Source organism: Myotis yumanensis, unplaced genomic scaffold (assembly GCF_028538775.1).
Source record: "Myotis yumanensis isolate MYYU_CA2020_CCGP unplaced genomic scaffold, mMyoYum1.0.hap1 SCAF_23, whole genome shotgun sequence".
NCBI lineage: Eukaryota > Metazoa > Chordata > Mammalia > Chiroptera > Vespertilionidae > Myotis > Myotis yumanensis.
In genome coordinates, this window is record NW_027223774.1 from 12,801,244 (window position 1) to 12,828,602 (window position 27,359).

General features: G+C 51.8%; 2 protein-coding genes across 4 annotated transcripts; one reads left to right on the forward strand and one right to left on the reverse strand.

Moving 5' to 3' along the window:
- The first annotated feature begins 148 nt into the window (after positions 1-148).
- SIX5 (SIX homeobox 5) lies at positions 149-4,320 on the forward strand. 3 transcript variants are annotated; one of them, XM_070402152.1, is made up of 4 exons: positions 149-990; positions 1,921-2,720; positions 3,006-3,121; positions 3,387-3,513. In XM_070402152.1, the coding sequence occupies exons 1-4, from the start codon at positions 191-193 to the stop codon at positions 3,417-3,419; spliced, it is 1,749 nt and encodes a 582-aa protein (XP_070258253.1). In that variant the 5' UTR covers positions 149-190; the 3' UTR covers positions 3,420-3,513. The 3 variants fall into 3 exon arrangements, with proteins under 3 accessions (XP_070258253.1, XP_070258252.1, XP_070258254.1); XM_070402151.1 differs by having other exon boundaries at positions 3,006-4,320; XM_070402153.1 differs by having other exon boundaries at positions 1,921-2,168; positions 3,006-4,320.
- A 679-nt stretch (positions 4,321-4,999) lies between these two features.
- Positions 5,000-19,999, reverse strand: MEIOSIN (meiosis initiator; the record flags this gene model as incomplete). Its single annotated transcript, XM_070402049.1, has 11 exons — positions 5,000-5,168; positions 5,796-5,885; positions 6,664-6,881; positions 6,951-7,175; positions 8,244-8,317; positions 8,696-8,851; positions 9,512-9,612; positions 10,422-10,521; positions 12,041-12,259; positions 14,881-14,992; positions 19,901-19,999. Coding segments are annotated over 11 exons (1,563 nt in total), but the record flags the coding sequence as incomplete, so codon positions are not given.
- Between the last annotated feature and the right edge of the window lie 7,360 nt (positions 20,000-27,359).

The following is a 27,359-nucleotide window of genomic DNA, read 5'->3' on the forward strand; positions in this document are numbered from 1 at the left end:
GCACACACAGACATTGGGAGACCCTATCGGGGCGCTGGGCCAGGCATTGGGGGATTCGTAGGGTCGAAAGGGGGAGAAGATCGGGAAGCGCGAACGGGGGGGGTGGAGTGGGGGGACGGGCGGGGGAGGGGGCTGGGGAAAGCCCGAGGGAGGAGGAGAAGGAGGGAGGAACTTCCCAAAGTTGCAAAACATGGCTACCTTGCCTGCTGAGCCGAACGCGGGGCCGGCTGCAGGGGGGGAGGCGGTGGCCGCGGCGGCGACCGAAGAGGAGGAGGAGGAAGCGCGCCAGCTCCTGCAGACACTGCAGGCGGCCGAGGGTGAGGCGGCGGCGGCGGCCGGGGCCGGGGCGGGCGAAGCGGCGGCGGGAGCGGAGGGCCCGGGGTCCCCGGGCGTTCCCGGGTCGCCCCTCGAGGCCGCTGCCGAGCCGCCCACGGGCCTCCGCTTCTCGCCGGAGCAGGTGGCGTGCGTCTGCGAGGCGCTGCTACAGGCGGGCCACGCCGGCCGCTTGAGCCGCTTCCTGGGAGCACTGCCCCCGGCCGAGCGCCTACGTGGCAGCGACCCGGTGCTGCGCGCTCGGGCCTTGGTGGCCTTCCAGCGGGGCGAGTACGCCGAGCTCTACCGGCTGCTCGAGAGCCGCCCCTTCCCCGCTGCCCACCACGCCTTCCTGCAGGACCTCTACCTGCGCGCGCGCTACCACGAGGCCGAGCGGGCCCGGGGCCGCGCGCTGGGCGCAGTGGACAAGTACCGTCTGCGGAAGAAGTTCCCGCTGCCCAAGACCATCTGGGACGGCGAGGAGACCGTCTACTGCTTCAAGGAGCGCTCCCGCGCCGCGCTCAAGGCCTGCTACCGCGGCAACCGCTACCCCACGCCGGACGAGAAGCGCCGCCTGGCCACGCTGACCGGCCTCTCGCTCACGCAGGTCAGCAACTGGTTCAAGAACCGGCGACAGCGCGACCGGACCGGGGTCGGCGGCGGCGCTCCCTGCAAGAGGTGAGGGGACCCGGGCGGCGCAAGTCCCGCTTTCCCGGGAACGTGCCACCCACCAGCCCCCTCTCCCGAACCCGCTGCCGGAGTCCGCGCCAAGTCCGCAGATGCCTCCCGCTCACACCCTCCGGCGCCCGCCAGGCGTGAGGAATAGTGAGGATGCCACGGGCACACGTCCCGGCCCTCTCCCCAACATCGCTGCTTCTCTCGCGGAGGCTGGGCGACCTCTTTCCTCCGCTCCACTCAGGACCCCATCCTAGATCCCCATCCGTGTGCGTGGCTAGACTGGGGAGACAGGGAGAAAAGGGGACTACGGGGAAAGAGGGAGGGGCCTTTGTTCCCGCACCCGGCGTCGGGGCTTCTTTCTGGTCGCTGCGCTGCCCGGTCCTTCCCCGACCCCGGCGCTTTCTCACACACCCTTCCCCGCCCCCGCCTCCCCCTCGGGGCCCAAACGGCGTGGTCCGTCGTCTGTCTTTGTTGTGAAACGTGAACCTTCCCCAGCTCCGGTTTCCCTGTAACCCAAGCCCTTCCCCTCCCACCCAGCACGCCAGCCTCTCCCGCCCTTCTCTGACGCCCTGGGAGGGCACCGAGAACTGAGCTGGCCGCCACCTCCCGGCTCTCCGCCGCCTCCAGGCTGCTTTCAGCCCGACCCCGAGACCGGGCAGCCTGGATGCCCCGGCCTCCTCACTCCAGCCTGGGACAGCTTCAGCTTTTATGCAGTGATGTCCACGCAGAGCTTGCAGAGGCTCTGCCCACGGGGTCCTTAGGTGGTCTCAGAGAGGAGGCTTCATACTCCCCCGCCCGCATCCCCCCATTGTCCCCAAAAATTTGGGCTGGGGAAAGAGGGGGAGGCTCCTGCAGCTCTGTGCGGGAAGCTGGCTGGCCAGTGGGGAAACAGCATTCAGGGCCACAACTCACAATCCTTTCTCTGAACAGCGAGTCTGATGGGAACCCCACTACCGAGGATGAGTCCAGCCGCAGTCCTGAGGACCTGGAGAGGGGGGTGGCTCCAGTGGCCACGGAGGCCCCTGCCCAGGGCTCCATATTCCTGGCGGGGGCCGCCCCTCCTGCGCCATGCCCTGCCTCTTCCTCCATCCTGGTGAACGGGAGTTTCCTGGCTGCCAGCAGCTCACCAGCGGTGCTTCTCAATGGGAGCCCTGTCATCATCAACAGCCTGGCCCTGGGTGAAGCCTCCAGCCTGGGCCCCCTGCTGCTCACAGGGGGTGGGGGCGCCCCACCACCACAGCCTAGTCCCCCGGGGCCCAGCGAGGGCAAGACCTCCTTGGTCCTGGACCCTCAGACCGGGGAGGTTCGACTGGAGGAGGCTCAGCCTGAGGCCCCTGAGACCAAGCCCCAGGTGGCTGCTCTGGGAACACCTGGAGAGGAGGTGCCAGTGCCTCTGCCCCAAGTGGTGCCTGGGCCCCCGCCGGCTGCTGCCTTTCCTCTGCCCCCAGGACCAGTGGCTTCTGTGGCTGCTCCACAAGTGGTGCCCCTTTCCCCACCCCCTGGGTACCCTGCAGGCCTGGGCCCCACCTCCCCACTATTGAATCTGCCCCAGGTGGTGCCCACCTCACAGGTGGTGACTCTGCCACAAGCTGTGGGGCCACTGCAGCTATTGGCAGCTGGGCCAGGCAGCCCCGTGAAGGTGGCAGCTACCGCGGGCCCTACTAATGTGCACCTGATAAACTCCGGGGTGGGCGTGACTGCCCTGCAGCTGCCTCCGGCCACTGCCCCAGGTACCCCCTTCTGCCTCTGTCCAGCCTGGGTGGGGGTAGTTATCTCAGGGAGGGAGAGTGCTGTTGGTGGGCTTGTGTTGGGGGTAGCTCATCCCTGCTATGTCCAGAACCCCCCTGTGCCGGGTTGTGTGGAGGCTCAAACCACCCAGACTTAGTCCCGCTCTGAGGGGGGTCGGTTTGCCTCTGGCTAATCTCCTTCCTCTTGCCTTCCAGCAGCTTAACTGCCACCTCTGCTCCCGGCCAGCAGCTCCCTCTAACCCTGTGCCCTGACGTCTCTCCCCACAGGAAACTTCCTCCTGGCCAACCCCGTGTCTGGCAGCCCCATCGTGACAGGTGTGGCCGTGCAGCAGGGCAAGATCATCCTCACGGCCACCTTCCCCACCAGCATGCTGGTCTCCCAGGTGCTGCCGCCTGCCCCCAGCCTGGCCCTGCCCCTGAAGCCAGACACGGCCATCTCTGTGCCCGAAGGAGCCCTTCCTGTGGCTCCCAGCCCTGCTCTCCCAGAGGCCCATGCCCTCGGCGCACTTTCTGCCCAGCAGCTGCCTCAGCCACCACCTGCCCCTGCCGCCACCATTGCTGCCAGCCTGCCCTTCTCCCCAGACTCCTCCTGCCTCCTGGCTGGCTTCCCTGCGCCCCCACCTGAGGGCCTCATGCTGTCACCTGCAGCTGTGCCCATCTGGCCATCGGGACTGGAACTGAGCACAGGCACAGAGGGGCTGCTAGAAGCGGAGAAGGGGCTGGGGACCCAGGCCCCCCACACTGTGCTGAGGCTCCCAGACCCTGACCCTGAGGGGCTGCTCCTGGGGGCCACAGCAGGGGGCGAGGTGGAGGAGGGGCTGGAAGCTGAGACCAAGGTCCTGACCCAGCTACAGTCGGTGCCTGTGGAAGAGCCCTTGGAACTGTGACCCTGCCAGGCCTCATCGCCTCTCCTGACAATGGTGCTTGAGATCCAGGACAGCTGGGAGAAGGGAACCTTTCAGAAACAGTTGTTGATCTGAGGATTCCACATACACTACACCCTACCCCCGGCTGCTTAACCTCCAAGCCCTGGATGTGCGGGACTCACCCCTGTCCAAGGGCACCGTCCCTCTGGATGGGAAGCCTCCTCTGTTACAGCCCTCTCCTTATTCTGCCCCATATACATGGGGAGATCTGGGGGGGTCCTGACTCAGGGGCTCTGCCCCCCTTGACCTGGTACGAGCTGTGAGCTGAAAACCCTGCAAAATGGCTGGACATCCAACCCCCTTGAGCCCTCACCCTATCACTCCCTAAAACACTACTAATAGCTCCATTGACCTCCAGAGTTCTCAGAACTGCTTGGAATCTGAGGGTGGAGCAGTCGTATGCCCAGGGACTGACAGCCTCCCAGCTGGGCTCTTCCAGCTGCAACACAATGCAGGTGTGGGGAGGCCTGGGCGAGGATTCCCCTCTGCTCCTCCAGGATGACAGCCCTCATTATCACGTCCAGCCCCAGACCAAAGATCCCTCACCCGCGGGGCAACCTTGACCCCCGTGTCTAGTTTATATCCTAAATCTTTATTTTTCTAGGACATGTTATGCCTACATTTCAGTTAAAATAAAGTTAACAGGATAACTAAAAGCTCCGGGAGTGTGGGTTACTTTCCAAACAACTTTCCTAAAGAAAAGCTGAACCACACGAAGCCCAATTTGAGATTCTGGCTTTCTGATCCCGGCACCCTGAGGGGCTGGGGTGGAAACCATGTTTGTGGTGCGGAGAGTGTGATTTCTCTCAAAAGGCAGGGGACCCTGGGGCCCCCAGATCCAGGTGGAAGGAGCGCCCCCAGGGCTGCGGGAGCAGGGGACCAAGGCAGCCTGCCTAGTCTCCCTTGCTGGTAACAAAGGTTCCACTTTATTTTGTTGGCAACAATAAATAACCTATAAATAGAACAGGGGAGGGAGGAGTAGGATAAGGTGAGAATGAACAGGACTGAAACCATTTGATTCTGGGGTGGACAAAGGTAGATTAGAGGGGAGCCCCATCTCCTTAACTTCTCTCTGCATTTCATGCAGAGCTTCCTTCCCCAGGGAAGAAAGGAGCTGTGAGAAGGGCAGAGTTCAGCTGCCCACATACATGGCAAACACACAAAGCAGAGGGTCAACGAATCCACCCCCTCCCAGCCTGAGGGAACTGGCCAAGGAGACCTGCCTAGCAGGGCTGAGGCCCAGGAGGGGGCAACCTCTTCCTCATTGGCTCCAGGTTTCAAACAAGCTGTGGAGCTGCGAGGTGGTGAGGGAGGAGAGGTGAAGTGGTTACCCTCTCATCTGTGGCCAGCAGGCAGCTGAGAGGCGGGCTGTGAGGAACAGCGGGCCCTGTCCGCCAGCAGCTGGTAGAAGGGCTTGGGGACCCCCCAGTCCTCGTCCTCGCTGCTGGAGCTTTCCTGCTTCACAATCCGATTGTGCTGGCGGCTGAACCTTCGAGCTTTGATGCTGCGGGGAGAGGTAGTGGGATGGGCGGTCCCTCACTGGCCTCTCGGGCCCTGCCTCACCACTGGTGCTCTGGCCCTGCAGTGGCCAGGCCTGAGCTGAAAGGGAGGCCAGGGCTTTACCTGGTCCCACGGGGCGGGCGAACCTCTGGGCCCGGCCTATGCAATAGGACTCCACCAGGGGCTCTTTGCTGAAGCCCCACACTCCTGTTACAATCTCTGCACACTGAGGGCCAACTGAGAAACAGGCAGGTGGCCGCTCCGAGGTGAAGAGGAGGGGGTTTCCGGGAGGGGAGAGGGAAGAGGGGAGAGAGGGAGGAGGCCAAGTGAAAGGGAAGAGCCAGTTTCCTGCTCTGAGAAATGCCCTGCGGCAGAGAGGGCAGAAGAAATTTAGGGCAGCGGGGGGGCCCCCCGACTCCAAATTAAGGTACTTGCTTTTCTAAGCTCCAAGGTAGAGCACCTTTCTATCTCTGTCACCCCCAAATATTTCATAAAAGTTTGCAACACCCAAACCTCCCACCCCAGGAAACTCCCAGCCTGTTTCCAGTCTCACGAAGCTCAAGGCTCTGACAGCCGGCGCAGGGCTGAGGAGTGGAGGCCCTCCGCCCCAGCAGGCCGCTGGGCTGCTCACCTGTATGGTCTGCGCTCCTGCTCCGTCATCTCCCGCCAGAGCTGGGCCAGCTGTTTGGTGGCAGTTGTGGACGCAGTCCCGGGGCAGGCTCTGGGACAGGAGGGAGGCGGTAAGGAGAGGCCTGCTTGGGCAAAGACCCAGGTCTGACCTGACCCTTGCCCTCTCAGAGCCTCAGCTTTCCCTTTGAGGACCCAGTTCTTTCCTCCTGTGTTAGCTATCTCGAAAGACCCCCATTACACACCCTGGAGCTGAGGCATCCAAAAGGGGGAGGCTGACTAAGTGGTTGTTGGGAAGACGCCACCCATATCCGCTGCTCCCAATATCAGCCCCTGGATCTTCCCATAAGGGTACCAGCTCTTCTCCCCTGTGGCTTGGGGGGCCTCCCATCCCCCGGCTTCAGACTGGCAACGATGGGTTCCGGGTTGAGCTCCTGATCTACCAAGTCAGACTCAAGAACTTTTTCTTGCAACCTGAGGAATGAGGAGCTCTCCTCCCACAAGGTTGCTAGGATGGGGGCCAGGACATGAGCCTGACCTTCCAAGAGTGACCTTGCCCAGTCAGCCCCACCTGCCTGAGGCTGAAGCCCACCACGAGAGGGACAAGGACTCCAGACAACATCCTGTGAGCACTTGGGCCCACATCTGAACCTAATCTACCCCTGTCTTTTTTCAGGTTATATAAGCTATTAATGGCCTGTTTTTCTTAAGTCTGAGGTGGGTTTCTCTGCTTACAATGGCAGGCCCTGACCAATGCAGTGGGGCCAGGTGAGATGCTGGGGGAACATGTGGCTGAGGACGGGGCCAATGGGTCAGCCAGCAGCGGGCAACATGCTCTGGGAGGCGGGCAGCCAAAGAGGACCCCCACCCACCGGATGTACTGCTTCCGGTTCATCCTACAGAACATGATGAAGCCATTGACACACTTTTTCTTCGGCTGAGTGGGGCAGGAGGCTTCCTTGTTCTTGAGCATCATGGGGCCCCTGTCTGCCTGGCCCCTCCTGCTCTTCTCCTGCCGGGTGGGGGTCCATGTGTAGTCTCCATCCTCATCGCTCGAGAACTTCAGGTCCTCAGGGTTGGCCTGATCCTCCTGGGTGGGGGCAGAGAGATGAGAGCTCGCAGGAGAGGCAGGACCCACGTCAATGGCTGTCCCCCTCACCTGCTGCCTCCACACCAGCTCTGTGTCCATGTCGGTGTCCATGCCCTCAGAGCTGGGGATGGACGATGCCTGGCTGTCTTCACTCAGCGAGAGGTGGCCCAGTGACACTGAGGACAGGCACGGGCTGTGGGAGTCAGGAAGGTCTTCGGGGGCCTCAGGGGGTGTGTCCTGGGAGGGGATGTGAGCAGACACTGGTGTCTCTTCAAGCCCCAACTCACTGCTCTCCTAGGAAATGAGCATGAGAAACGTCTCAGATTCAAGACAACCTCATCCTAACACCCATTGGACATTCAAACAAATGTTCCCAAGTTCCCACAGGGGTCAGAGAGGGACTCTATGGGGCTGAGTTCTTCTGCCTCCTGTTTTGGGGGCAATATCTCTCAATCCCATCAGTTTACCACTTCACATGGTAGCCATGATGTCCTGGGCAAGTCTTAACTTCTCTCAGCATCAATTTCACCTACAGAATAGCACTCACTACACGTCTTGAAGGCCGAGAAGCACCTAGCACAGAGCCAGGCACTTACTAAAGGCTCCACTAAGGGCATCTATTTTCCTACTGCTGCCCATTCAACTACTCATTGAGGCAGTGCCCTGCCCACACACATTGGAGGAAGAATGGTTTAGGGACCAGGGCTAGGGCTGCCCCTTTGCCAGATGGATAGAGGGGATGGATGAGTGAATCGAGCAGGTGAGTGACTCCTGGAGCAGACAGTGGCCACAGAGGTCAGTGTGGGGGCTTTGGAGGGAGCTCTTTCCAATTGAGGATTCCTGAGGTTGCTCATCTATTTTCTGTCAAATGGGGTCCCAGAGACGCTGGTCTCATAGAGCAGTTGTAATATTATGTGGGGTCTTTTATGGGCACCTAGCATTTTATATATATATATATATAAATAATTGATTTTAGGGAGAGGTATAGATAGAAACATCAATTGTGAGAGAGAATCATTGATTGGCTGCCTCCTGCATGCCCCCTACTGGGGACCAGCTGGCAACCTGAGCATGTGCCCTGACCAGGAATTGAAACGCAACCTCCTGGTTCGTGGGCTGATGGTCAACGATTGAGCCACACCAGCCAGGCCCTGACAACTTTTTAGCTTTCATCCCTTTTGTCTAGTTCATTCCAAGTGCCCAGCACAGAGTGGGCGCCTGTGGCCAACAGTGAGCATTCAAAGGATGAGCAGATGAGTCTCTGGAAACGTTGAGGGGATGGATGAGTGAATCGAGCCGGTGAGTGACTCGTGGAAAGTAGGACGACCGTTCCTGTGGATGGAGGGGTGGAGCGATGCCTACCTTCTTCGGTGGTACTTCCAGCACGCAGGCAGAAGGTGAAGACACGGGATCTAAGAAAACTTCTTCAAAGAGAGCTGTCCGGGAGGGAAGGCAGAGGTTGGCTAGGATGAAAATGGCTCCCTCACGGCACCAGGGCTCTGTGCCACTCTCCAGGTTTCTGGATCTTCTCCGCCATATTCAAATCTAGCTCCCAGGCCAGCTCCCCTGGGCCACCTCTACCCTAGGCAGAGCGAGTTGGTCCCTGCTGCAGGCTTCTGGAGCCTTCCACTCCCCACACTGGCCTGGGGACCCCCACACACCCACTAGGCTATGGGCTCTTCGAGGCAGGGCCCGGACAGCATTCATCCCTGGGCATCCAGCACTGCCCAGCACAAGGCTGCACACTTACTTGGTGGGCATCACCATGTGTTTTCTGAACGGACCTAGGACCAGGTCCAGCCCTGTAGGCTCACCTTGGGTCAGGTACTCGCTGCCATCCTCCAAGACCTGTTCTGGCAGCAGTTTCCCTGGGGAGCTGAAGAGGGAAGGACTGAGACCTAGGATCTCGCTCGGTTGGCCCATCACACTCCAGTTGTCAATGTGGGGAGGCTCCAAGGCCAGTGGGCTTCCTGAAAAGGAAACATCAAGCTTGGGGTGTGGTCACAGATTGCCCTCTGCCCCCGCTGGCTTTGAGGAGATGGTGCCAGACACTGGGGAAAGATGACTGTCAACTGCTCCTTTTCAGTGCTTGGTAGAGGAAATTAAGAGGCACAATGTCTGTCATTATGCCAGGGATGGCAAAAAAAACACACCAACTATAATAATAAAAGCATAATATGCTAATTAGACCAGATGTCCTTCCGGACGTCCTTCTGGATGACCTTCCTGATGAAGCCGGGGCTGTGAGGGAAGCCTGGGTCCTGGGTGCCAGAGGGAAGCCGGTGCCGGCAGCCAGGGAAAGGAAGGCCTACTCTTGCACGAATTTTGTGCATTGGGCCTCTCTAGTCAGTGTCATTCTATCAGGTGTCAGATCTGATAGAATGATTGTAGCTACCTGGAGCTGTATGTTAAGAAAGATTCTGAGGTACTGTCTGGGATCACCAGAAACAGTGATGCTTGCTTAACAATATCTGCCATGGCAACCAATGGCTAGTGACTTGCCATCCCTGTGCTTAGCAGACATCTATTCACCTTTCCCACTTTCCCCCCTTCTACTGAAATCCTCAGAAGGAAGGTACCAAGAAGGCCCCACACCAGCCTACAAGGAAGAGAGACAGAGTTTCAGTCACCATGAGGGCTGCCCTCTGGGGTCCAGGCAGGAAGCCAAGGGTCAGTGTCTGGGGCCTCCTTGTCCATCTCCTCACTGGAATCGTAGAGCACCAGCTGGTACCTGCAAGAGGTGGAATTCAAGAGGCAGAGCAGGAGCCCTAGGCTGGGAATTGCTGTGCCCCTGAGGGAGCTGTCTCCCCGTTGGGTGACTCAGTGTTGCCCACTGTGAGGTAAGACAGGGATCACTCCATGCTGGCTGCTGGGGGAGAGCTGGGGGCAGAAAGCTTAGTCAGCTTGAGGTGCTGCCCTCATAGAGCTTCAAGGTTTGTGAGGAGAGACAGCTGTAATCAGGCACTGACCACACAGTTATGGGGGTGCGGGGAGGTCAGACAGGTGGGCAGGGCAGGAGGAGGGTAGCACTGAGCGTGGCCTGAAGGAGGTAGAGTTTTCCAAGTAGATGAGCGGACCAGGCTTGCTGGGAAGAGGGATCAGAGTATGAAGAGCCCAGAGGGGGCAAGGGCATGGTTCCCATGGGGAGTGGCGAGTATTTGCAAGTGTTAAGGGTAAGTTTCATGGGTGAGGGGCAGGAGAGGGTGCTGGCAAGGTGAGCTGAAGCCAGAGAAATTCTCAAATGCCAATGAAGATATTTGGGCTCCGAGGGAGGGCTTTAAGCCATGAACTGACATGGTCAAAGTTTGTGTGACTAGTAAGGGTGGCTTAGAAGGGTGAGACGGGAGACAGGGATACCGGTGAGAGGCTGGGGCCCATCTCTCCTTCAAGCTTATGATGCCTGCGGAAAGCTAGGCCCACAGCAGTGCTCATGCCACAGACACCATCACATGTAAATCAACTTCATTTCTCACTGCCCCTCAGCCATTCCACACCAAACACCTCAGTCTCCCCCACTCAGAGCCCTTGGCATTTCCTTACCTGGGATAGGGCTGTGTTCTGTAGAGAAAATAGGTCCTCTCGACCCCGTACTGGGCCCCGAAGTCAGGGTAAAGCCCATCACCCTGGACATTGTTTTTGCCTAAGGAAGCAATTTAGGGTGATCACTCCTCTGCCTGGGACGAACTCCAGACTCACAGATGCAGGGATGAAGAGGTGCCAGGGTCTGCCACAGCCTCTCCCACCCCCATCCTAGGCAAAACCTCAAGCTTTGGGACCTCTGCGTGAGGCTCAGGGGCCACCCAAATCAGCACTAGGAATTCCACACCTTTATCAGAAGCTGTAAGGAAGATAAAATCCTTAAGTGGAATAATGATGATGAAGATGATAATAGCAAACAAGTACAGAGTGCTTACCACGGCCAGCACAGTTGTAAGCATGCTACATACTAGTCACTGACCCTTTGTGAAAGAGAACCATTATTACCCCCATTTTACAGTTAAGTAAACTGAGGCATCGAGCTGTGAAGTAACTTGCCCAAAGCCACATAACTAGCTGAATTGGGAAGCTCTCCCTCCCCAGGTGGGTCAGGCGCCTCCTCTGGGTCCCTCACGCTCCCTGGACAACCCCAGGAAGTTGGTACCACTCTGTGGTAGTGTGTGACTCCTTCACTGGACTGTCCCCAGCACCCAGCACATGGCCTGGCTGAAGCAATGCTTAGAGAGTCAGGGCTGAATGAACAGGTGGATAGAGGATAGAATGGCTCAGGCCATGTCTTCCCTTGCCCACTTTCTCGCCTGGCTCTCTGCTGAGTGAGCCATCACACCTTTTGAAGCTGGTACAGGGACAGGGAGTCCCTACAGTTCTGCCACTCGCAGCCCTCACACAAGGGTGGCACTGACTCTGTCCCACCCTTACACCTACAGCAGAGCCTGAAGGGAAAAGAAAACTGAGAAAGAGACCATAGCTGTGTGAGGTGAGAGACAGTGTCTCTCTTGTCCACCGTTGAAGTCCTAGCTAACCAGGACTGTGCGTGGATGTTGTGGATGCCTAATAAGGGGTGTATAGCCGAACCGGTTTGGCTCAGTGGATAGAGCGTCGGCCTGCGGACTCAGGGGTCCCAGGTTCGATTCCGGTCAAGGGCATGTACATGGGTTGCAGGCACATCCCTACTGGGGGCTGTGCAGGAGGCAGCTGATCGATCTCTCTCATCGATGTTTCTGGCTCTCTATCCCTCTCCCTTCTTCTCTGTAAAAATTCAATAAAATATATATATATATATATATATTTTTAAAAAGGGGTGTATAAATGACTGGCTAAATTAATGGTGAGGGAAGATCAGCAGTAACGCTGTTCTTAGCCACATCCAGCAATGTCAGCCAGGACCTTCCTCCATTTCTGTCACCTTAAGGCAAAGACAATGCAGCATCGCCCTAACCAGTTTGGCTCGGTGGATAGAGCATCTGCCTGCGGACTGAAGGGTCCCAGGTTTGATTCTGGGCAAGGGCATATACCTTGGTTGCAGGCACATCCCCAGTAGGGGGTGTGCAGGAGGCAGTTGATCGATGTTTCTCTCTCATCGATGTTTCTAACTCTCTATCCCTCTCCCTTCCTCTCTGTAAAAAATCAATAAAATATATCTTTTTTAAAAAAGATAATGCAGCATCTTGGAGGAGTGCTGGTCCCCTCCACGTTTCCTCCCTTCTGGTCTGGGGGTGGGGTCACCTGCTTCTTGGACTTGACAGGGCCAAACAGCAACAAGGGTTCTGGGCCAGGGTCTGGCGTCTGGGACAGCAGAGCGATGGCATCAGATGGGGCTGGGGCCTTGTCACTAGACGATGGCTCAGGTGGGAGGTCTTCTTTGCTCTGGGCCCAGACACCTGTTTCAAAGCTTTGCCTGGCCTAGTCACTCATCAGCGCTTCCTGGATAAGCCTGGATCCTTAGCTACAGGTCACAGTCTGACACGCCCTTCCCCTACTTACAGGCTAGAACAGTGATGGTGAACCTATGACACGCGTGTCAGAGGTGACACGCGAACTCATTTTTTTGGTTGATTTTTCTTTGTTAATTGGCATTTAAATATATAAAAAATAAATATCAAAAATGTAAATCTTTGTTTTACTATGGTTGCAAATATCAAAAAATGTCTATATGTGACACGGCACCAGAGTTAAGTTAGGGTTTTTCAAAATGCTGACACGCCAAGCTCAAAAGGTTCGCCATCACTGGGCTAGAACCACCTTGCCAGCTCTGAAAATATACTGAAGCCCAGCGTGCACCTCAGACCACTGAGATCCGGCCTTCTGGGTGTGAGACACAGGCACAGGCACTTTTTAAGGCGCCTGGATGATTCAGATGTGCAGCCATGGCTGGAAATCATTGACTAGGTCCAACTCCCATTTTAAAGACATGGAAACGGAGGCCCTCGAAAGGGAGAGGACGTGTAGTGGGTTATAGCAAGGCTGAGGCTGGACCCAGGACACTGGTCTTTCACTCGTAGGTCTTTCCTCCCTGGTGTCCATGCTCCCTGATGCTGGCCAGGGATGGGTTACTGGCCATAAAGACAATAAATGCTGACAGTAGCTTCCCTTCACTGGGGACCGACCATATGCCTCTCCACTTAAGCATCGCTTGAGTGGTATGTTTTCAGGCTCCTCATCCTTAAGACCTCCCTGTGGCAGGCACTGCAATTTCCAGATGAGGAGGATGAGGCTCAGAGGACAGTGCACCCCTGGTCTCAGCTAGTAAGACAAAGAGCCAGAAAATGAACCCAGGCGTGTCCGACTCTGAAGCCTCGTTAGGGGCTCAGGATTGCTGACTGGGCTTCCCAGGGGAGTGATGACCCTGGAGAAGGAGCCCCGCTTCCATCTGACCCCAACTTCCTGTCTGCCTCCACTGACAGCTTGTACCTGACGCTCGGGTCAGCTTCTTCTTCCTAGGTTTCTGACAGGCTTCCCAAAGGTAGGACTGACAAGAGTGTGGGCAGCTGTGTGAGCCCACAGCGGAGTTCCGGCCCAGTCCTGCACAGGACAAAGAAGGAGAGAGGTCATGCCCTCCCAAATCCTCCCTCCCAGACAATGCCTCCCAATGCGGGTAGGGTGCGGGGTGGTCCACCACAGTCCATGGAGGAAATCAGACTTGTCTGAGGTTGCACAGTCGGGCACGAAAGGTGCAGGGCGAACACTGGGGCTTCCCCAGGCCATTCTGGGCCTTGGCTGACAGGGAAGACAGACTCAGTGCTTCCCAAATTCGCCCCCATATTTCCCACCCCAAACCAATTCCTCCTCCTGCCTTCCTCAAGACAGTGAGAGTTCCACCACCCATCCTGGGTCACCAGCTTCTCTCCCTGAGGCCTCTCAGTTCTTCCTCATTAACATCTCCCAAATGTACCCTCTTCTGCCTACACTCAGCGACCGTGCCAGATGGGGCCGCATTGCCTCCTGACTGGCCCACCCCTGAAAGTTTGTTCACTGATCTCCCTGACTCCAGTTTCTCACTTAATAACCAATCCTCCACACTAGATGTTAGGGACCTCTTTCTAAAAAACCCTGCAGCCCAGCCGAGTGTGGCTCAGCAGTTGAGCATCAACCCAGGAGCCAAGAGGTCACTGGTTTGATTCCCAGTCAGGGTACATGCCCGGGTTTCAAGCTCAGTCCCCAGTACGGGGCATGCAGGAGGCAGCCAATCAATGATTCTCTCTCATCATTGATGTTTCTATCTCTCTTTTCCTTTCCCTTCCTCTCTGAAATCAATAAAAATATATTTAAAATATGTCAAAGATCTTCACAGAGACCATTTTAAAATAATAATTTTAAAAAACCGTGCAAAAACCTGATCATGGCTTGCCCTGGCTGAAAGTCCTTCAGTAAGTCTCATCTTCATCTCCCTCTTCAGGGCTCGAAGCCCTTCAGGATCTCGTCTCTTCCTCATTTCCTACCCTTCTTGCCTGTGTATGTTTTACACCAGTAATGATAGCACCCAGCACATACAACACTGGATGACTGGTGTGTTCTAGGCATTGTGCTACAATACTCTCCACTTGTATCAACTCATTTAATCTTCACGACAAACACAGGAGGGAAGTACTAGTCTTAGTCCCGTTCTGCAGATGAGGAAACAGAAGCACAGAGAGGTTATGGCAACAAGACGTGTATCTGAGTCAGGATCTGGCTCGAGAGCTTGCACTTGTCCTTTCGATGCTACGTGGCCCCTCCAACCACACCCATCTGCTTGCCTGTCCCCAGACATTCCACACATGTCTTCTCATGCCTGCACGCTCCGGCTCAGATTGTTTCTTCCACTTGGCAGGGCTCCCCCTTCTACTGTCCTCCAAGGCCCAGCTCCAAGGCCCCTCCCCCCACAGTCTTCCCAGACACCCTCTTCTGACTTTGCCCCTGTGTGAGGCTGTGTGATCCTGGAGGGCCTGGAATGGATGAAGTCACTCCGGGTCCCTGACAGCAGGACAATTCTTATGGAGCAGGCCCTGGGAAACGGACTTACCCCCAGCTCCACCTTCCCCATTGGCGGTGTGGAATTGGAGCAAGGCCTTGGCCACATCGATGTTTCTCTGGAGGTACAGAATGTAGTGCAGGATGTGCTGCAGAATCTCCTTCTGCCCACAAAAGAAAGACAGGGTTATGCACAAGAGTGGGGGCCCGAGATGAGTGGCTGCCAGAGACCAGAGGCAGAAAGGCTCCAGGACCCCATTCCCCGCCCCAACAATTCTTCCATTAACAGATATGTTCCTATTTTGCTCTTTAGTTCTCATTGTGGCCCAGCAAGGTAGCGTTACAAGTAGGGAAACTGAGGCTCAGAGTGTAATGGCATTTGCTAAGGTTACAGAGAGGACATGGCCAAGCTGGGATCTAAACCCAGGTCCAGTTTTTCGGCACACTGTTCAGCTACCACCCCTGGCCCTTTGCACATGCTGTATTGTCTTTCTGCAAAGCCTTCCTCTTCTTCCCACATACTCCCTCTCCTGGCATCTCCTTTGAGCTTCCAGAAGCTTCCCCTCCTTCCTGACTCCTCTCGCCCAGGCTGGGTCAGATGTCCCTCCTAGGCACTCTTGTAACACCCTGGCCTGATTCCACCAAGGCACTTGCTACGCTGTCTTATAATTATCTGTTCACACATCATTCCTTTCCACTGACCTTAGATTAGCTGAGGGTAGAGACTGCAACTAGTTGATTTCTATATCTCAAGCACACAGAATCCAGAGGTGGCTTAGCCAATGACTGCTAAAGTAGTGAATCTCCCCCACAGCACTAAGCACTAAGACTCCTCCCACCAGGCATCACCCGTCCAGCCACCAAACACTGATTGGTATTGGTACTGGAGCTACTACGCTAAAAAAGACTACTCCTGCTCTAGCCGGTTTGGCTCAGTGGATAGAGCATCAGCCTTCGGACCAAAGGGTTCTGGATTCAATTCTGGTCAAGGGCACTTACCTTGGTTGCAGGCTCTTCCCCTGGTCAAGACACATGCAGGAGGCAACCAATTGATGTATTTCTCTCACATCGATGTTCCTCTCTTTTTATTTATTTATTTATTATTTTATTTTATTATTTTTTAATAATATATTTTATTGATTTTTTTACAGAATGGAAGGAAGAGGGGTAGAGAGTTAGAAACACTGATGAGAGAAACATCGATCAGCTGCCTCCTGCACATCCCCTACTGGGGATATGCCCACAACCAAGGTACATGCGCTTGACCAGAATCAAACCTGGGACCTTTAGTTCTCAGGCCGACACTCTATCCACTGAGCCAAACCAGTTAGGGCTCCTCTCTATCTTCCCCTCTCTCTTCCACTCTCCCTAAAAATCAGTGGAAAAATATCCTCGTGTGAGGATTAACAAAACAAACAAAAAAAGACTCCTCCCCACTAAGGGCCAAGTATGGAAGGATGACCTAGACATACTTTTGTTTGCCTTCATGGAACTTACCATATAGTGAGGCAGCAGACTTAATAAACTCATAAATCATACAAAATTATCATTAAGCATTATGAATAAAAGAGTACAACAAGGGATTCTACAACTAAACTTAAATGTCCAGAAAGTCCCCTTGGATCCAGCAGCATTTAAATTGAGACCTGAATAATGAAAGGAGTTAGCCTGGTCAAGACATGAGGGAAGAACATCAATAGGTATTTTTTGGACCGTGCTAGATCCCTAGAATAACAATAAAACCATTAGTAGTAATCTTCCAAACCCAAGCATGGTCTCTAGAGGGGACTTATGTGAAACCATTCCATAAAATGCGATACAGACAGTCACTGAAATTATTTAACCTGATCCACGAAAGGAAGCTGTGATCTAATTAAGGAATACATGTGACACCAGCAAGGGACTATCAGTTTGGAAGGGCCTGGTTCCAATCTGCCACTTATTGGCTGTGTGATGGGAGCAGGTTGTTTTACTTCTTTGAGCCTCGGTTTCCTCATCTGTGCAACGGGGATGAGATGCTCATTCAGGCTCAGAGGATTATCATTAGGAGTAAATAAATTAGTGTGTGTGAAATCGCCCAGCACAGAGCCTGATATGTGAGTTGCCTAATAAATGCTTAGTTGATGACAATGAGAGTACCTTCAGTAATTTCTCAGGGGACTAAATGAGAACCTTTTCTAACTTTTTGTAACTAGACCAGGTTTTTTTCCAGAGCAGATACTAGATTTTTAGCTCAGTATCTCCAACACCAGGCTTGGCACATGGTGAGCACTCGTAAGCTGGAGTCTTTGCAAACTGTAAAGTAGTATAAAATGTGACTCATTATTACTAGTATAAAGGTTTCATGCAGGAGGATATTGGGCCTCATCTCTGACTTCAGGACAGAGGCTCAGCAATTGAAACTTCTTAGCTTGGGAACTTCACCAAAGATCTTCTGAGGGTGAGATGGACAGGTCCTGCAACTTCCTCAACAGAGGAAATTCATTCATTCATTCATTCATTCATTCAACAAACATCTATTGAGCACCGAATGACAGACTGGTTGAGGATGTGGGCCTTTGGAAAGAGACACATGTGCCTCTCTCTCACTGTAAGCTGGCTGTGTTCCTCTGCACAATATGACCACTCTGTGCTTCAGTTTCCTCAAACCAAAAAATGAGCATAAACATATGCATCCCAAAAGCCTTGTGGGGAGGATTAAATAAAAAAATGTATATAAAACATTTGGCATTCAGGGCCTGACACCTAGAACTCTCAGTCTGTTGGGAGCAATTGTTCAATTGTTATTATCTGCTCTATGCTAGGCCCTGTGGAGCACTGGGGATAGAGACTTATCTATTATGGTCCTTGCCATCTCAGCACTCTTCATGTAAAGGGGGTCAGAGATACAAGGCTTTGGTGGCCAGAGGAAGCAGCTACAGCATCATACAGGGTAGGGGCCGCTTAATCAGCCAGAATGGTGTTAGGATGTCACAGATCTAAGCTGCAGCCCGTCTCCAACGCAGGAGAGGCCACACATTATAGCCCCCATTAGTTCACTGAGCAGCAGACTGAGCAGGTCCCATAGCCCTGATGAACTGTGATGCACTTTAAGCAGACTGGTCACGTGGGAAGCTGGGAACTGACAGGAACTCAGGTTGTCTGTGGAGCAGGGTCCCAGGACTGAACTTCAGGAAGGATGAAGGTGGGGGCCTGGGGAGAATTCCATGAGGAGATGAGGCCATCTGGTCAGTGATATAATTATGCCTGTCCTCTGACTAGAAGGTCATTCCTCCAGAGCAGGGACTGTGTCCCAGACATCTCTGCCCTTCCTGCCAAGAGCTTAGGACAGCATCTGTGTACCAAATACTCCAATGATTGACGACAGAGGATAAAACCACTCCAGTATTTTTGAGCACCGTGGTGGTCTGTGTAATGCCTCTCCCCAAAACATCCATGTCCTCATCCCCAGAACCTGTGATCATGTTGCCTTAAGAGGACCTTCTGGATCATCTCAGTGGGCCCACTGTAATCACAGGGGTTTCTGATAAGCTGGAGGCAGGAGGGTCAAAGGCAGAGAAGGTGAATGACAACGAAAGAAAAGAGAGAGAAGACGAGATTTGAAAATGCTACTCTTCTGGCTTTGAAGGGGCCGTGAGCCAGGGAACATAGGTGACCTCTAGAAGTTGGCAAAGGAAAGAAAACACATTCTCCCTGGAGCCTCCAAGAGGAACCAAGTCTGCTGACACCCTGACTTTAGACCAGTGAGACTAATTTTGGATTTCTGACCTCCAGAACTGAAGGAGAATAAATCTGTGTTGGTTTAAACACTGAATTTGTGGTAATTTGTTACAGTAGCAACAAGAAACTAATATAAGGCCCTAGCCGTCTTGGCTCAGTGGATAGAGCGTCCGCCTGTGGACCAAGGGGTCCCGGGTTCGATTCCGGTCAAGGGCACGTTCCTGGGTTGCAGGCTCCTCCCTGGCCCGGGCCCTGGTCAGGACACATGCAGGGGGCAACCAATCTATGTGTTTCTCTCACATAGATATTTCTCTCTGTCTTTCCCTCTCTATTCCACTCTCTCTAAAAGATCAATGGAAAAATATCCTCGGGTGAGGATTAACAACAAAAATAATAAAATAATAATATAAGCACCCATGATGGAGAGGTATTTAGGGGGAGAATCAACATGACTGGGGACTGAAGGAATGTGGCAGGCAGGGTTGGGGTCTGGCAAATCTTTCCAAAACACCTGCTCCTCTGACCCTCCCTGGAGGCAATTAGCACCTCTAGCTGGGACCAGTCACTCCTGTGTTCAAAGCTTTATCTTCCTGCCAGATTCTGAGTTTCCAGAGGATGAGGACTGGGTCTCAAATTTCTTTCCCTCCCCTTGTCACAGTCATAAAAGCTCTGACATCCAATAATCTTTCCATAAAATGGCTGATGAATGAATGAATGACTGAATGAGAGGAACTATAGCAAGACAACATCACACCAAGCCTTCAGGATCTCCGAGTGTCCCAGTAGGTTGTTCCTACTGGGAGTGAGGTGTGAGCTCAGCACCATCTACATGTATTGAATAGCCGATGGGGACACGCAGAGAAGCTTCGTCTGTTTCTACCAGGTGGAGATGATACCCACGGGTCACACAACAGGGAGGGAACCGACATTTATTCAGGGCCTGTCATGGCTATTGTGTCATTTTGGCTTCACCATATCTCTGGGTAGGAGGCGTTATCTTTATTAATTTTACAGCTGAGAAACACAAAGCTTGAGAGGCTGATAACCTGAGTGGCCTGCCCAGGGTTCTGTGGTTATGGAGCTGGAGGGTGCAAACCCTGGCTGGTTGACTCCCAAAGCAATGACCTCTACCTGTCTCCTTGCCTGTTTTCCCCTCCCAGCTCCTCCTGCCTCTGTTGTGAGAAAGAATCTTACAGTCATGTGCTCCAAGACTCCCAGGAATTCCCATTCCCATCTCAGCGCTGTCACTGAGAGGGTCTGTCTAGGTTTCTCAGGACAAGGGAAGTTAACCAGCTTACTGACATTTTAAAATCTACCTCCCAAATCCACCTTCTCTGCTTCGGTCCACATACCTTGGTAAGCTTCTTGCTACTGGTCTTCGGGGCCAGGGGTAGCAGCAATGCCAACTCATGAAGTTTGCCGGTGTGGTTTTTTCTTTGCTTCCTGTGTTGGGACAAAAACAGGTTTGTTTGTTTTTATTTTGTGTTGTTTTTTTTTTAATATACATTTTATTGATTTTTTTACAAAGAGGAAGGGAGAGGGATAGAGAGTTAGAAACATTGATGAGAGAGAAGCATTAATCAGCTGCCTCCTGCACACTCCCTACTGGGTATGTGCCCACAACCAAGGCTACATGCCCTTGACCGGAATCGAACCTGTGACCCTTCAGTCTGCAGGCTGATGCTCTATCCACTGACCGATTAGGGCCCAAAACAGGTTTTGATTAAAACATCCAAAATGGAATTTGGTATCTGAATCCCAAACCTCCTGTCTCATTGTTCCTCATCTCAGGGATGTCCCCTATCCCAGGCACCTGAGACAGAGTCCCGGGCATCATCTGGACAGCATCCCTTATCCCCTGTCCAATCAGTCACCAAATCTTGTCCATTCCTCCTCTGATCCCTTCTCTCCATCCCTGCAGCCCCTGGCTCAGTCCATTTACTGACATACTCATGGGTCTCCCAGCTTCCCACCTGGCCTCCTACAATCCATACTGTCTAGGACCGTGGTCGGCAAACCGCGGCTCGCGAGCAACATGCGGTTCTTTGGCCCCTTGAGTGTGGCTCTCCCACAAAATACCACGTGCGGGCACGCACATACAGTGCGAATGAAACTTCGTGGCCCATGCGCAGAAGTCGGTATTTTGTGGAAGGGCTACACTAAAGGGGCCAAAGAGCCGCATGTGGCTCGCAAGTTGTGGTTTGCTGAGCCGCAGTTTGCCGACCACTGGAGGAGAATCAAAGTGATCTTTCTGAAATACGAAACTGATTATAGTTTTCTCATATGTGCAATGGGAATGAGGATATTCATTCGGGGTCAGAGGATTAGCAAGAGGACTAAATAAATTAGAGGGTGTGAAATCACCCAGCATAGAACCTGACACATTAGTTGCCTAATGGGTGCTTCAAACCTCTCAATGCCATCCCATTATTAAGGATCAAGTTTAAACCCTCAACATTTGGGGGGTGGGCACACGGTGCAATATACAGAACTTGTAACTTAGAAACCCACGCCCGAAACCTATATACTCCTGTTGACCAATGTCACCCCAATCAACTTAATAAACATTTTAAAAGACACAAAAACTCTCAATGTGGCTTACAATACCCCTCATGGCCTGGCCTGGCTGGCCATTCTCTTACTTCCTTTGGTTCTCGCCCATTGTCTGACCCTAACTCCACAGGGAGGTGAGGTATCTTTGCTATGGTCCCCCAGCCCCGGGGTTCATGATCTTCTCTGATCCCTGAACTGGGCTGAGAGCTGGGAGGGGGGAACCATTGTATCTCTAGCACCTGGAACAGGGTCTGGTACACTGCAGGACCTCAGTGCATGTTTGCTAAATGAGTGGATTAAAAAAAGGCATGCCCCAGCTGGTGTGGCTCAGTGGATAGTGTCAGCCCATGGACTAAAGGGTCGCGGGTTCAATTCTGGTCAAGGGCAAGTACCTCGGTTGCAAGCATTGGCCCTGGTCGGGGCGTGTTTGGGAGGGAACCAATCCATGTGTTTCTCTCTCTCTCTCTGTCTCTCCTCCTCTCTTCCACTCTCTCTAAAAATCAATGGAAAAAATATTCTATGGTGAGGATTAACAACAACAAATAAGGGCATGAAAGCAGTTGACTCCTGGGCAGATGAACTTCTGGGATCTAATCCCTGGATTAATAATTCATAGTATGCCCATACACGCACACCTCCATAACCTCTCCTAACAGATGGAGACACAAAGACATTGGAGAATGTTCCTCTTTCTGCCAGCCCAGGGCCAGGCAGGAAGGCAAGGGAGATTGGGGCAGGTGGCATTTGAACTGGGCCCTGCAGGAAGGAGAAAAAAGGATTGATGGAGACAGGTGTTTGGGGATTCCTGAAGGAGTAGCATGAGCAATGGCATATGTGTGTAATTTAGATAGACACACTATCTCCCTCACCAAACTGACATCCTGAAAATATCTTTCTCATTCATTCAACAGTTACTTATTGGGCACCAACTATGTGCTAGGAACTGTGATAAGTGATAGGAATCATAGTAATAAAAGGCTAATATGCAAATGGTCATCAAGTCTTGACACCGTAAGGACCAAACAACAGGAGGCTGCATGCGAGGCAGGCGGAAGTTCAGGGGGGCAAGGACTTGCAGTGTTGGTGGGTGGGGGACGTGAACAGCAATGTTAAAATATTTCCCCTAATTAATTCCCTTTTAATGTGCACAAATTTCGTGCACCAGGCCACTAGTAAAAATATAAAAAACAAACACAGCCCCTTCTGGAGCCCACAGTATAGTTAGGGATAAAGTCATTAATCAAACTGTCATGAAAACAAACATAAAATTGCAACTAGGACCAAAACAAGCTACATAACTTGTTTGGGGAGCAGTACTACAAAATAAAATAAATAAATAAAATGTGAGACTCCTCGTTCAAAAACTGATAATTTCAAGATGGTGAGAGCAGAGCACGAAATCAAGCATTGGGCTCTTCTAAGCTCAGGACCCTGTGACTACATGAGTCACATGTCCATGAAGTTGATCCGATGGAGACAAAAGCGAGGTGTTGCTTGCTGTTATGGAAGCTTGTAATAGCTTTGTGTTTTGTTTTTGTTAATCCTCACCTGAGGATATTTTTTACTGATTTTTAGAGAAGTGGAAGGGTGGGGGGATACAGAGAGAGGGAAACATTGATGTGAGAGACATGGATTGGTTGCCTCCTGCACAAGCCCTGACCAGGGCCAGGGGTTGAACCTGCAACCAAGGTAAACACCCTTGACCAGAACTGAACCCAGAACCCTTTATTCCAGGGGCCAAAGCTCTTACCACTGAGAAAAACCAGCCAGGGCAAAATGGACTATTAATGAACCCTGAATGAATCAAATGAATTTTAGCTTTTGCTCTCCCAAAAACAAAGAAACAAGAGCCTGCAACCAAGACATGCACCCCTGACCGGGAATCAAACCTGTGACCCTTCAGTCCATGGGTCAACACTATCCACTGAACCAAAACAGCCAGGGCATAGCTTTGACTCTTGGCTTTCGCCTAATCAATGAGGTTTTCTCTGAAGAAGTAAACCTGGCCAGAACCTGTCCTGAAGGATTGGAGGAAATATACAGGTAAAGAGCAAAAGAAAACATTTCAGGTAGAGGGAACGTATGCAAAGGCCCTGTGGCACAAGAACGCATGAAGAATCCAAAAGAAATAAACTTGTAGTGTCTGCAGCAGAGAAAGCAAAGAGTCCTGTAGGGTGAGACAAGACTGCAGAAGGATACAGAGGCCAGAAGAGGCAGGGTCTTGTAGGCTCATAGTACGGAAGAGTTTTGCTTTTGTTCTAAGACCAACAGGAAGCCATTAAAGGGCTTTACACAGGGGATGACATCATTAGTTCATCTCCTCAAAACCACTATGAATACATAAAATGATACATATTAGTCGACTGAATGAAGGAATGAAAGAAAAATATATCAGCAATCGGTCTCTAGTTCCCTCCTGGCAGACACCATACCTTTGAAGAGGAAGGGTGTTGGGGTTCTGTCCTTGGAGGAAAACTGGGAAGGCTGATCTCTAAAGCCCTGTCTAGCCCTGATATTCTTTGCATATCACTTTTCTTCCATTCTAGAGGAGCTGTGAGAAGCAACACAGGAAGCAAGGACGAAAAAATATCCAGGCCCAGTGTCAGACATTTGGCCATGTCTGAACAAAAGGGTTTCATACTAACTGTAGTCCTTGGGTGTTTCCTCTGGGTTTTGCAAAGCACCAAGAGAGCCTTCTATGCAAACATTTTTTGGAGGGAACATAAGGTGGTTAAGAATCACAAAATCCTGGCATCTTCTGGGCAGTAGTCCTGAATTGGTGTGACCTGGGCTCTGCTCACAGGGGCCTCTGGGAGCCAGATCCTCCCTCCCAAGGCTGCCCCTTTCCTTGCTGATGGTTATGGTTTTAGTCAAGTTCTTTCTTCATAGTCTCTATACTTTTCACCCACTTACCCCAGCTCTGCCCTCTGGGTCTGTGGGGGACAGGTCAGCTCCAGCCACATGGATCCCTTTTCTGTTTTTCTAAACTGCCAAGTTTATTTCTGCCTTAGGGTCTTACTATTCCCTCCATTTGAATGTTCTTTTGCCCTGATTTTTGCATGGATGGTTTCTTTTTTCCCATTCACCGCTGATCTAAAATGTAACCTCTTTGGCCCTGGCCAAGTGGCTCAGTTGGTTGGAGTGTTGTCGGTCAGGGCACATACCAAGGTTGCAGGTTTGATCCCCAATTGGGGCGTGTATGGGAAGCAACTGAACTCACATAGATGTTTCTCTTTCTCTTAAAAAAAAAAAAAATCAATAAACATATCCTCAGGGGAGGATTTAAAAAATATGTAACTGCCCGGCTGACGTGGTTCAGTGGTTGAACCTATGAACCAGGAGGTCACAGTTCAATTCCCAGTCAGGGCACAAGCCCGGGTTGCAGGCTCGATCCCCAGTGTGGGGCATGCAGGAGGCAGCTGACCAATGATTCTCATCATTGATGTTTCTATTTCTCTCCCTCTCCCTGCCTCTCTGAAATCAATAAAAATATTTTAAAAAACATGTAACCTCTTCAGAAAGTTCTTTTTTGACCACTCAATCTAAATAAGCACATTTTTGTTACTTGCTCTATCATTTATCAGCATACGAAATCTTGTTTATTATAAACAATCCTTCCACAACGGAAAGGATTTTTGTCTTTTTTATTTATTGCTATACCCCAGGCTGACATCACGTAGGCATAGTAGATAAGGTGCCTAGGGCCCGTGATACTTTTAGGGGCTTATGAAAATGTTTTAATTTCTTTAAAATCAGAAGAAAAAAACGCATATAATCCAACTTGGATTATATTCATCTTTATATCAATGCTGTCATTAACTATAATTTTTAATATGCTTTTAACAGGGGAAGGGGCCCAAGAAGACAAAATTGCCTATGGCCACGAACATCATAATGTGGCCCTGACTTTATCCCCAGCTCCTAGAATAATGCCCAGCACTTAGTAGGTGCTCAATAAAAAAACTGTTGAATTAATGAATACTCCCTTCTGTCTTGTGACAGCCTCTTGGGCTCTGAAATGACAAATGACTAATTCCTGGGTTTCCTCTTCCCTGAGCTAAATCGTCTAAACACTTCCTAGTTTATGTTATGGGAGCTGGAAGGAGCCTTAACCAAGAGCCAGTCCCAATTTCTATAAGGTGTGGACAAATCAAGGCCTGGTCCTTCATTTGCTCTAACATGCACAGGAATTTAAGAGTTAGAGCTGCCCCAAGTGGAACAAATCAGGGAGCAAGCCCAAGAGGCAGCATAACAATTGGCTATAAGCTTCAACTTTCAAAGCAGACAGACCTAGATTGGAATCCCAGTGCTGCCACCGGCTGTGTGACTTTTGGTAATTGCTTTCATCTCTCTGAGCCTGTTTTTAACTCATTTATAAAATGCAGGTGGCTTAGGAAGTTTGATCTTGTCAGGAAGGTGTTCAACATAGTACCTGGAACATAGGGAGTGCTCACAAAAGATTAGTTCCAGACAGAAGGCAGTCATTTGTCAGAATGATTGAGGGATAAAGGATATTAGAGAATGGGGTGGAGGTGTGTATTGTATGAGTATGATTGATAGATCTGTTGTTTTGGGTTGACCAACATCCAATCCCCCCTTTTTCTGGTAATAGTTTCCTTTGGGGGAACACCCCTGCCCCTCTCTCAGTCTATGTGGTTCAGAGAGGCTAACATCAACCTCCCCTTCCACTAGGGAGCACAGAAGCCAGGTCCAGCCAAACAGGATTGGTTCAGGATTGGGGTCGTAACCTAGGTCTGGCCAATTAGAGTCAATGGATTCTGGAATGGGACTGTGCTGGGGTTGTCAAGTTAGCAAGATCTGGATTTGGAGCTGCTGGAAGCCATCTTATCCTAACAAAGGGGGGGCCTGCTGGAGAAGGAAGCCAACATGGACCATAGCTGAGCTGAGAAAGGCAGTTTCATGTCAACACCATTTAACCCCTACCTGGAACCAGCAAAGCCTGATGCCTCTGCATTTTTTGTTTAAAGAATCCAATAATTCCCCTTTTAGGCTTAAGCTGGTTTCAGCTAGGTTTCTGTTAATTGCAACTAAGAGTCTTTCTTAATACAAGGACCCCACATCTAGAAATGGGGGGAAGAGCATGCATTGCTGGTGACCTCTGGGATTCCAGGAGGAATGGGCAGCGGGACGGGCATTCTTCATTTTCTTCAGAGTGCTCCTTCTGAGCACAGTACCTAAGTAGAGAATTTGAACAAAGTAGACACTTATTTTTGGAGTTAATAAATGAAGAGATGAATGGACAGAAAGTCATGGGGGGAGATGGGAACAGTAGGGTATATGATGACCTGTGGCTATTTTTTATTTTCTTCTTTTTTTTCTAAACCCTTGCATATGTTTTCTTAAAATTATATATTTTATTGATTTTTTTACAGAGAGGAAGGGAGAGGGATAGAGAGTTAGAAACATCAATGAGAGAGAAACACCGATCAGCTGCCCCCTGCACACCCCCCACTGGGGATACGCCTGCAATCAAAGTACATGCCCTTGACTGGAATTGAACCTGGGACCCTTCAGTCCGCAGGCCGACACTCTATCCACTGAGCCAAACTGGTCAGGGTTCTTTTCTTCTTTTTTTTTTTTAAATGTCTTTATTGATTTTAGACAGGAAGGGAGAGGGAGAGAGAAACATCGAACAGCTGCAGGGGACCAAGCCCACAACCCAATCATGTGCCCTGAATGGGAACTGAACTGGTGACCTTTGGTGTACAGGATGATGCTCAACGAACTGAGCCATACCAGCAAGGGCAGACTATGTTTTCTTTTCTTTTTTAAAAATATCTTTTTATTGATTTCAGAGATAAAGGGAGAGGGAGAAATAGAAACATCAGTGATGAGAGAGAATGATCGGCTACCTCCTGCATTCTCCACCCTGGGGATCAAGCCTGCAACCCAGGCATATGCCCTGACCAGGAATCAAACCCTGACCTTTTGGTTCATAGGTCAATGTTCAACCACTGAGCCACGCCAGCCAAGCTATTTTTTCTTTATCCTGACTTTGGAGGGAAGGAGAAAAGTGATCCAACCCTCAATCTGCTGTGAAAATCCCCTCTCTAAGATCCCTGACATTGGGTACGTGCTTGATGGAAGAATGAATATGGGTATAAAAGGAAGGAAGGAAGAGCATTTAAGACACTCAGAATGCCAAAGCCTGCAAGGGCTGAGGGATGACCTTTGCCAACCACCTCAGAGTTCTCTGACCTTGCAAATGGTAGTTACATTCCTTGTGGAGTTGTTAGA

What these genes read in the sequence shown, in the direction of transcription:
- SIX5 (XM_070402151.1), top strand. Translation starts at nt 191, where the DNA reads ATGGCTACCTTGCCTGCTGAGCCGAACGCGGGGCCGGCTGCAGGGGGG. An exon ending in GGCGGCGCTCCCTGCAAGAG is followed by an intron (nt 991 to 1,920) that starts GTGAGGGGACCC and finishes TTCTCTGAACAG; the next exon opens with CGAGTCTGATGGGAACCCCA. An exon ending in GCCTCCGGCCACTGCCCCAG is followed by an intron (nt 2,721 to 3,005) that starts GTACCCCCTTCT and finishes CTCTCCCCACAG; the next exon opens with GAAACTTCCTCCTGGCCAAC.